At 36.7% G+C, this 11,001-nt stretch overlaps 1 protein-coding gene across 1 annotated transcript; it reads right to left on the bottom strand.

Annotated features, from left to right (window-relative positions):
* Positions 1–1,115: 1,115 nt before the first annotated feature.
* LOC118040693 (uncharacterized) lies at positions 1,116–4,514 on the bottom strand. Its single transcript, XM_035047696.2, has 5 exons — positions 4,493–4,514; positions 4,243–4,367; positions 3,943–3,987; positions 2,894–3,364; positions 1,116–1,401 (listed from the first exon to the last, which is right to left on the bottom strand). The coding sequence occupies exons 1-5, from the start codon at positions 4,512–4,514 to the stop codon at positions 1,231–1,233; spliced, it is 834 nt and encodes a 277-aa protein (XP_034903587.2). The 3' UTR covers positions 1,116–1,230.
* Between the last annotated feature and the right edge of the window lie 6,487 nt (positions 4,515–11,001).

Raw genomic sequence — 11,001 nt, forward strand, 5'->3', positions numbered from 1 at the left:
TCCACTAAACTTAAAACACATTTCTTTTTTAGACATTGGTCAATTTCGCATCTGGGGATTGTGGTTGGCATTCCTCTCCTATATGTTATGGCTTCCTTAACCTCGTTGCCTTGTGGGGATATGGTGTGGAGAAGATTATCAGAAAATCGAAGCAGAAAGTGATCTATTAAGAAGGTGATTTCTGTGAAGTCACATCCTTCTTTACCAGCACAACGATGCGACTCTCTGTGGAAGCATGCAAACAGGAGCATCAAGGGCTACTATATACTTCATTGAAAGAGATCATTTTGCAACATGGAGGAGTGCTTGTTCTCCAACTGTCCAACATGTGTTTTTTTGCTTTCATTCTTTTTGGTATTTGAGCATGGATGTGCCTGCTACTCCTTGTGAAAGTTTTGAGGGGTTGGGAGCTGGTATGATCCTATTTGCATCGTATATTTGATTCTATTCCAGAATCAGCTGCGATTTAGAGCTCCCGAATTGGTGCTCGTGTAACTTTCCATGTTTGAGCAACCTTCACGAGGTATTCAAGAGGGTTATTGCGGGGGGACATGGCAACCTAGGCAAGTCAATGGCTGTGTTTCATGGGACCTAGACTGGCATCGTCGACCAAGCTGCAACCCTCAGGACAAATAACCAAAATTCGTTTTGTTGCCTCCAGTGCACGTCAAGAGTTTGACACGATACCGAGGGAGAAAATTGGTGTTCACAAATTCTATCATTGACTACCGTGTGAGAAGACTGATTCAGAGTTCAAACATTACGAGCTTTGATGGGAAGATTCCTGCCACTGCTCATTGTAGTTCAATTCTTGGGCCTCACGCCTATGGATACATGGAATTACATTGACCATTTACAAACACGTTTAAGCATTTCTGTAAATAGAATTGAAAGCCAAGAACATTATACAAAAATTAATAGCATTATATAACATCATTAATTTGAATCTTAGATTTGCTGAATATTTTTTATACAAGCAAAATGTAAAAGAAAATAAGCAAAAGGGGAAAGACAAGGAGGAGGAGGAGGAGGAGGAGAGGGGTTACAGAAGGCACAGGCAAGGAATTGCACACTAGCAAAAAACTTTTTAAACACTTGATTCCGTTTTCATGAAAGAAAAAAATGATGACAATTGTGATCTGAGATATACAAATAGGATATTAGAAGAAATATAATCTGAAAATATGTGATCAGTTAGCGGGTACTTCTGTTGAGTTCTGAACTTTATGTTCACTTGAGAAAGAACTTCCAGATATCTCTATCAGTCATCTCCTTAACTAAATGCGCTCCGAAAATGCCTTCCTCGTCCACCAGGCTTCTTAGCTGTCGTGCTCCATTACTGAAACCAACATAATTTCTCTTTGTTGCCAGGTATAATACGCCATATGGAGGCCTCAAACACTGGTCAACCAAAACAGGAGTTAAAAATGGATCTATAATAAGAATAAACGCTAACACCATTAGCCTCTCACTTTTTTTAGTTCAAGTATTGCAAAATGGGACTTGATACTATATCCTCTTTCAACATGGAACGTGCATTATAAATTTAGTTTAATCAGGTACTGACAAAGGTATCGTTTGTGTGGCTCTTAAGATCAAATTAGTTATGCCATATTTACAAATGCAACTGTCTAGCAAGCAAACTTCTTCTTATCAATAACACCAATCAACTAGCACATGTTCAATACAAATGGAGAATCAAATTCACAAGTTCATATGGCTAGAGATTATATGAAAGGTTAGTTTCTACATGCATGAACGGAGCATAAAATAACATTCAAGTATTGAATCAGCTCAGCAACACAGAAAATCTGATTTTCCCATCCTGCATTCATGTGCAAGTACTGCTGCAAATGAGCCAAGCCATTAGAGGCGCTCAAAGCTCAGTTTACTAAGGGCTTGGCTCGAACTCATTTGTTAAGACATAATGAGCTTATGCAAGCCTATTTTCAAAGCTTGCTATATGACAGAAGCTCAACTCTTTTATCTAAGCTTGCTCATTACGGCTCATGAGCTGACTCAATTAGCTCAGGCATTAATCTTCTAAGCAAGTCTGTTTCAAAGCTTAGAAATAGTGCATTTATAAGCTTGTTAAAATTTGAAAATGGTAAACAACTTGCATAAGATTTCATAATAAAAACTAATTTAATATGTAATAAAGAATATTCTTTTTTATGAAATAAAAGTTCATAAAAAATTTAGCAGTTATGTGAGTGTTATATGAAGGTGTTAAAAACTGTAAAATATATTTTTTTATAAAATAAATTATGTTTATAAGACATTTTTTGATAGTGCAATTATATAAGATTTTCATAAGTATGCCAAAGTTTAAGCCTAGCTTGTTTACAGGCTTATTAAGCAACTTAAATGAGCCTTATGGAGCCTAACAAATTTTAAATGAGCTGAGCTAGAGTCTCATCCTTCAGGCACATCATGAACATGAGCTGATCTTGAGCCTTATTAAAATTAGATGAGCCAAGCTCAAACACATCAAAGCTCAGCTCAGCTTGGCTCATTTGCAGCCCTAGGTGCAAGATACTCTGGCATAATGAGATAGCAAACATAATAAGTAATCTGTTTATTGTTTCACTGCTAAGGTTGTCACGGTCATGACAAATAAAACAAACTAGTACAGTACTTCATTCAACTACCTTTTTATTCCATTAGATTCAAGATAATTTTTTCCAAAATGAGGATGACATCATCTTTCAATTCCCATAGGCTTATTATCTAATAAAGATGTTATCCTCTATTTTATCATGCTCACTGCTACAAACTTACCATATATCTACCATATATATCCCAGTCACCTTAGTTACGAATTAAAATAATACAATAATTTCTTTCATAAAACAAAGCAATGAATCGAACAAAGAGAAACCAATAAACTAACCTTTTTTATGAGAGCGTATAGCTTCTTCAAAGAAGACACAGAGTGTGGGATATCTGTCATCAGAATAACATCATAACCCCCTTCTCCATGACCGGTCTCACTAGCCCTTTCCCATGCCCGGCTCCCTGAAAGCTTCCTTGATCGTCTTGAGGAAGTCTCCTGACCAATGATGCTGCCATCTTGGCTACTACATCCATCCATGAAATCCTCCTCAGAAAAGCTCAGGCTCATCCCAGTTGTCACTTCAAATGTATCGCTCCTCACAATAGATAAAACTGTGGGGAGTTCCTCCCATTCCCCAGCATAAAAGTGCACTGATGGTGCCAGCATTTGTCTTGATGGAGTCAGAGGGCTCTCTGGCTGTCGGCTCTGCCTGTCCCGAGCTTGCTCAAGGTTAGCAAGGACATTTGGTATGGTTGTGCACCTTATTGTTTCAGCATTCTGATCTTGGAAGTGCACTGTAGAAGCACCCTGTAAAATTTCTTGTCAGCTTCAATTGGTACAACGTCAACAGAGATCCTCAAAAATCTACACTCTTACACCTATCTTAAGAACGAGTATACATGTTCCAATTAATTAACTACTAATAATGATATGGCTGCTATTTGAAATCAGATCATATATGCTTCTGAAAAAATCTTGACCTACTCATAATGGAAAATCGAGTCAACAATCCCAAGTTTTTGTTGCCAATGACCTCTATAGCATAAGGGTCTTTAATTACAAAAAGCAGAACCTAAACCAAATTAAATATCCTTATGATATGGGCATGTTTGGGATCATGGTAGCGGTAGCGGTTGTGGTTCAAAGTACTTTTCGCTTATTAATTGGTTTACACATTATAGCACTTGATATTCAAGAGTACTTGTAAAATTAGCACAAATTGTACTTTGGGTAAATGACAAATGCATTCCATATTCTAAAAATAAGAAGGCAATAAAAGTTAGTGGGAAAAAATGCCTGGAAGACAAATCACGTCTACACATGTTTTAGTAACATACAAATCACCCCATATTGAAGGGAAGATTTAATCAGTCAATGGAATTTACCTTCAGGCAAGCAAAAATCCCTGGAATACCATAGCTACAACCAAGCTGTAACAATCACCAAGTGGAGAGATCAAGAGTCAGGTCATGTTGCTAAATTACTTCAAACAAAAAGTAGAGTTATCATGGTAGCATAGACCAAGGAGCCATCACAACCAAGACTTTCAGGATAGGAGACTACTGAAGTTTCTTGTAAATCATTAGGCTGTTTTTCTTCCAGACTGTTAATGCAAAAGGGAAGACTTCAACTCATGAACTTAAAGCATGATTATAAGTAGTAAAACGTTTCCTTGACTTAATTACCTCAAGTACCCTCTTGCCTCTAAAGCTAAGTTGACCATCACGTATCTCATGCTTGAGAACATTAACAAGATCAATAGAGCTGTCCAAGATTTCAGATACCCTGCAAAACACGCATTGGTTCTCGGCTTTAAATTCAAATCAATCAATTACATCTATTCTGCATCCTTGTGCAACAGTATTTATATATCTAGCAACATCTAAATTGAACTAAAACTTTCCCTTTTTAATGCAAGCTGGAAGTGTTACTAACCATCAGTTTTTGAGGATATCATCTCAGAACCAGTGAACCCAATAATATCAGCAACATTAACTCTGCCCTGAAAGAGTTTTGAAATGGAATAAATCACAACTCACAACTCTGATCATTAAATAAATAACTATACATAGAAGAAGTAGGTTTTGAAATGTTCAATTATAACTTCCAGAACTCACACAAAAGATTTCCTGACAATAACTAATTAACTACACAAGCCAGTTCTCCTTGAAAGAACTAAAATCCCATTAATTTTTTTTCGAACCTTTGGCATAAGAGACAACCATTTTTCACATAACCATCAAACAAGGATTATGCATACCTTGAAACACATTAAGGCCTTGAAATTCTACGTTCTCCCCAGAATACTTGTAAGGATGGACCATCTACACAATTAAAAATACATGATTCAATTTTGAAGTCAACTTTAGCTCTCCCTCCTCCGCCACCAATGTCAAAAAACTCTTATGTCAAAGTCATAAATTTCATATATATTTTTACCAGTAGATTCAAGCCAAACACAATTGCAAACAAAACAATCAAAGAGAAGAACAATATATACCTTTGAAGGGAGAATCTCCACAGCTGGTGTAGGAAGATTCACATCTCTCTCTGAAACAGCTGACATACTATGGCTTCCTCTATCTTGAGGCGCCAAACCAGGTAAACACTGTGCAAGCAAAGATGGAGCACGCATCTTTCCTTTATAATTCATCCCGAAAAAATCCTCTAAAACACAACAAAACCTGCAAAAAGATCAAAACTTTGACATTACCCACCACAAAGACCTCAACAAAACCATATCATTAACCATCAAATTCACCTAAAAACCAAAAGAAACCCAAAAAGTCAAAATTCTAAAAATGACCCAGAAAAGCTAACATAAGTAAAGACAAAAAAAACTTTACCTTTGTAAGAACAAAAAGATGATGATTTCTTTAACTATTCTCTATGGAAAAACTTGTTTCAAAAGAAACCCTTTTATATTATAACGTGTAAAGGCTAAAAAGATCAATAAAAACACTGAAAATCAGGAAATCACAGTGTGTTTCCATCAAATTCAAAAGTCAAAAAGAGAAGTTTTGATATCCTTTATATATTCGAAAGTCCAAAACCCAATAGAGAAGACAAAGAAGCTTCTGATTCAGGACTCAGCAGTAGTGTAACATTTTCGTTTAATTACGATAAAGTACTTGAGGTTTTGTCATATTAACATTTTGCCACTTGGTAGTGTCATTTTGGTAAATGTTGGAAAGAGACAAGGGTGTTTATGTAATAAAAAAATATTGTTTCGTCAAGTTTCCTCTTTCGTTTTTTTTTATATCCAACCACCGTGAGAGACGCTCAAAAAATAAGAATAAAAAACGACCGTGACAGACGGTTCGTCGTCCGTTTGCTGGAGCTGCTAACACGTGGTGGATGGTCATTTGCATCTAAAAATATATGTTTTTTTGGCATTTTTAAAATGCAGATGCCATTTCATGGATTGTTTTAAAAAAATTCACATCAAGTCTTTGTTTTGTTTTAAATCTAGTAAATTCAGGATATAATTTAACTAAATTTGGTTAATCTAAATTAAATTGAATTATTTAAAATATTGTAATATGTTTCTTGTTAGATTGTTTTAAAAACAATAAAAAATAAATATTGAAATAAAAATCAATTATTTATTTTTTATATATATATATATATATATTAAGCATTATTTTATGTGATAATATTACTTTGTGTTCACATTAATTTATAAGAAAATAAAAAAAAAAATTGACTTGAAGTATTAAATTATTTTTAACAAGCGTGCTCATCAACAACAACAAGGTACCGTTTTGGCTCATGCTATAGTTTTGGTGGCAATTTGGTAATAGAAAAAGGAAAGACTAGGGGAGATTGATGGAATTGTTAGCTTTTGGAGGAGTCAGTCAGTCCCCGTGAAAAGTGGGAGGAAAGCGGCGGGTTTGTCGGTTGTCGACTAATCATGTCACCGTGTAGAATGGAGTATCCGTCAATCGCCCCACACGTGTGGCACGTTCGGCTGATAAAAGCATAGTTATAAAATCCTTTGAATGCTGGACTTATAGCAAAGTTCGGTCTTGAGTTAGGAGACATTACACGTATTAATCTCTCAAAATTAATATTTTTTTAATTGTATTTTACTTGAAAAAATAATGTTTAATATTTTTCAATAACACTATATAAATTAGAAAGAAATTACATGATAACTTAGCATTTACAAAATGTGATTGCAATCCTAATTTTATTTCTGATGATATTTTACATAATTTTTATTGAATGCTCAAAAAACCATGAAAAATATAGTTATTGTCGGATAAATTTAGTACGTGGTAGAATTGTAGATAAATTAATAGAACAATAAAAAATATTTGATATAAAGTATTATTTATTTAATGATGTAATAGTAGTAGTTAAATCTACAATATTTAAATTAAAAATTATCAATATTAATTTATATTCTTTTTAGTTATTTTATAACCTCAATTTGAAAAGCATTTTTAACCAAAAACATTAAACTATTTTTTATTCAACCCCAATTACAACCACAGTTTTAACCAAATATATATAAATACCAAACCAACCTTAACCAAAAGTACTTTTTATAAAATAATTTTTTTTTAAAACCACAACTATAAAAACTACCACAATACCAAACACACTCAATACCATTACATTTGGCTTAAGGCATAGAAGAAATATTATATGCTATTTTTAATCAAGCAATAAAAAATAGTATAGAATGAATAATCATGTAAATAATTTATAGCATATTAGGTAATTATCATTTTATGACAAATACCCTACTTCAACTTTGTACAAGTGTGGAACAACTCATCACCTACTTGGTATAAATAGAAGCTTATTTTATAGCATAATTGGTAACATAATTTATGGTCTCTAGTCTGCCATTGATACCCATAAAAAAAGTATAATTTAAATAGCAAAGTTGAGAGAGAGTGCGTGAAAGAAAGAAGGGCTACAATGACAGCAGCTGCAAATGCAACAATGAGAGCTGGAAATTGAGTTTGAATGGATGTCATCCTCCTCCTCCATATATTTATACTGTATTATTTTTTTATTTTAATAATATAGATATTTTTATAAATATAGATAATTTACTAAATCATATTAAATATTGTGTCAATATATTAAGTTTCTAATAAACAATTATCATCAGAACATCACTTATCAGAATTCTCAATATAGCAACCACCACCGGCATCATGGGAAACGTACAGGACTTGATGAATATGGATACAATGCATGAAAGTGGCAAATATAGGTCGACGATATTTCTATTTTCATTCATTATACAAAATCAGTTTCGAAACAAAGCTGGATATTTCATATGTTAGATTTATCGTGTATATTTTATGTCGCACCCCAAAAAAAAAAAAATCAGCGCGCGGCATCGGCTGGCGATTTAAATCTCGTTGTTGCGTTGCTTTAATGGTTCGTTGGAGTCGCCACCTAGTAATTTATTGAAGGCTACTAGGAAACCGGATATACTGGTCTGGTCAGAGATTCACGGGTAAGGGACTGGTTGTGGTTAGGGAAGGTATTAGCACCCCTAACGCACCCTACCTGAGGTAAGCTGCTTCGTGAATTTGATGTGTTAAAGAAGTTTTAATAATTGTCTTTTCATCGGAAATTAAAAATATCACTTACGTATAAGTTAATAAATTCTTAACCGTGATCCGATCAAAATATTAAATTCTTCTTTAATATATTTGCAATTTATCCTGAAAAATAAAATAAATAAAATAACCAATTCATAAAACAAATACAAACACACACATACACTTTCACTATTTTTATTTCTTTTCTTTTCTTTTTTTTTTTTTTTTTTTCTTTTACATTCATAATACAAATACAAATACAAATACAAATACAAAACTAAAATAAAAAAATTACATCAAAACCATTTAAAATTACAAAATAGCCCCTAAAACATCCTAAATTTTCTGGAATCCTCGGGAACAGTGCGGGAAGGTTGCTGGGGCAGAAATCAGTGGCGGCGCGTCTTCCCACGCGCCACCGCCACTGGTGGCGCGTGGGTTCACGCGCCACCGACAAGGCTGGAAACCAGTGGATCGGGAGCGCCTTCTTCTTCTTTGTCTTCGTCCACCGGCGGTGAGGGTCACCGTCGCCTGCAACAAGAACAAAAACGCACAACAAGCAGTCGGTTTTATATTTTTATTTTTGGTTTGCAGATCTGCTTCTGGGTCTTCTTCATCATTCCGGGTCTGATTCCTTCTCCGCCGATCTGTTCGGGTCTTTTGCTTGCCCAACCTTTTCTGTTTCAGGCACTCAGCGGTGTGACCGAAGGGCTGCTAGTGGAGGCGATCTGTTGGCTACGGGCTGGAAATTTGGGGTTCGGTGGAGGCCGTGGCTTGAGGGGAGGCGGCGGCTCCGAGGGAGAACTGGAGAAGAGATGGTGGTCAGCTCATGGTGGCTGAGAAGGAGGTCAGTCCGAGCTGAGTCCTTGATAGCTGCGGGTCGCTGCCGGTGAAGAAGGAGGAACGACCGAGAGGATGATGAGGGAGCAGCAGCTTGTGTTGATGGAGACGAACTGCCGCTGAGAGGGAAGAGCAGGAGAAGGGGCTGTCTTGTGTGGCTGTTGGCAAAGGACGAAGGAACGGCTTAGGGAGAGGGAGGTCTGTTGACCGGCGGCTGAGGGGGCTGAGAAAGTGGCTGCTGGTGAGGGAGAAAGGAAAGAAGAAGAAAAAACAACAATCAGTGGGGGCTTGGGGGCTGTTTGGCCGGTTGTGGGTGACGGAAAAAGAACGAGGGGATCCGGTGTGGAGAAGAAAAATTCAAAACCCAAAGGGCTGGCAGCTGTGTTTCTGCGGGGGAGCTAAAAATTTTTTGTGTGCCGGGGGCGGCTCTGTTGGCAAAAAAAAGATGGGAAACGGCGGGGTCAAAAAATGCACGGGGTTAGGGGCGGCTGCTTTTGGGTAGGGCTGTTTGGAGAAAACAAGAGATAGGTTTAGGGTTTTTTTCTTTTGTATTTTTTTGTTGAAGTTTCAAAATTGCCCCCCCTCTTGCAAGTGTTAGAAACCAGTATTTATAGGCAAAAATATTACCAAGTTTTTTCAACATTGGTCCCTTAACTTTTTTTTTTTTGTAAAATTTGATTTTTCTTGTTTTTTTGTAATTTTTTGAAAATGAGCAATATCAACGTCGACTCGATGCGGAAAATCAATGATTTTAAAAACGACGCGTGAAAAGTCGAACGCGTTTGAAAGACCCCCTTAAAATTTAAATTCTTTTTTAGACGACGTTGAAAAATGCTAAAATGACGCAAATATATTAAAAAAACATATTTTTTTGGATTTTCATTGTTTTTTTCTCATTTTTTGGATTTTTTTGAAAATATATCAAAACATGGGTCAAAAAATTGGGTAGCAACAGATGCCCCCTCTTTACAATGCTTACGAAGCAAAACTTCTCAAAATTTTGCATAGTAAGCTTTGTAAAGAAAACAAAAGGAAAAATGATTTCATTATCTTGGGCGACCTGCCCACACACTCACACTGATCTATTTTCACGGGTGACCTGCCCACACATACTCACCCTATCTATTTTCACTACATGGGCGACCGACCCACACTCTCCCAATAGTCTATTTTTCACGGCGACCTGCCCACACATTGGGTTTACCTGAGATCCCATCTGGCGACCTCATTCAACTGGAACAAAATATGTGTAACTCGGTCAACCTGAAATCCCATCTGGCGATTCCCTTTAACCAAAGCTACATGAGATCCCATCTGGCGACCTCATTCTGCTGGAACGAAAATATGTGTAACTCGGTCAACCTGAAATCCCATCTGGCGATTCCCTTTAACCAAAGCTACATGAGATCCCATCTGGCGACCTCATTCTGGTCTCATTGTACGGGTGACTAACCCTAGTGCTGGTCTCATTGTACGGGTGACGAACCCTAGTGTTGGTCTCATTGTACGGGTGACGAACCCTAGTGCTGGTCTCATTGTACGGGTGACGAACCCTAGAAAAAAGCTGGTCTCATTGTACGGGTGACGAACCCTATGTTGGTCTCATTGTACGGGTGACGAACCCTATGTTGGTCTCATTGTACGGGTGACGAAACCCTAGAGAAAATGTTTGTCTCATTGTACGGGTGACCTAAAAACCCTGGAAAAATGCTGTTCTCATTGCATGGGTGAGATACCGACCCCAAAGAAAAATGTTGGTCTCATTGTATGGGTGACGCGACCCAAAATGGAAAAATGTGAAGAAGTGTGGTCATTGTAATGGGTGACCTATCCATGTGGAAAGAATATGAAAAGGTGGTCTCGTTGCGATGGCGGACCTACCCAAATAGAAAGAATGTGATGTGCGGTCTCATTGTAATGGGTGACCTACCCAAAAATGGAAAAATATGAAGTGTGGTCTCATTGTAATGGGTGAACCTACCCAAAAAATGGAAAAAAATATGAAATGTGGTCTCATTGTAATGGGTGACCAAC

Source organism: Populus alba, chromosome 17, assembly GCF_005239225.2.
Source record: "Populus alba chromosome 17, ASM523922v2, whole genome shotgun sequence".
Lineage (NCBI taxonomy): Eukaryota > Viridiplantae > Streptophyta > Magnoliopsida > Malpighiales > Salicaceae > Populus > Populus alba.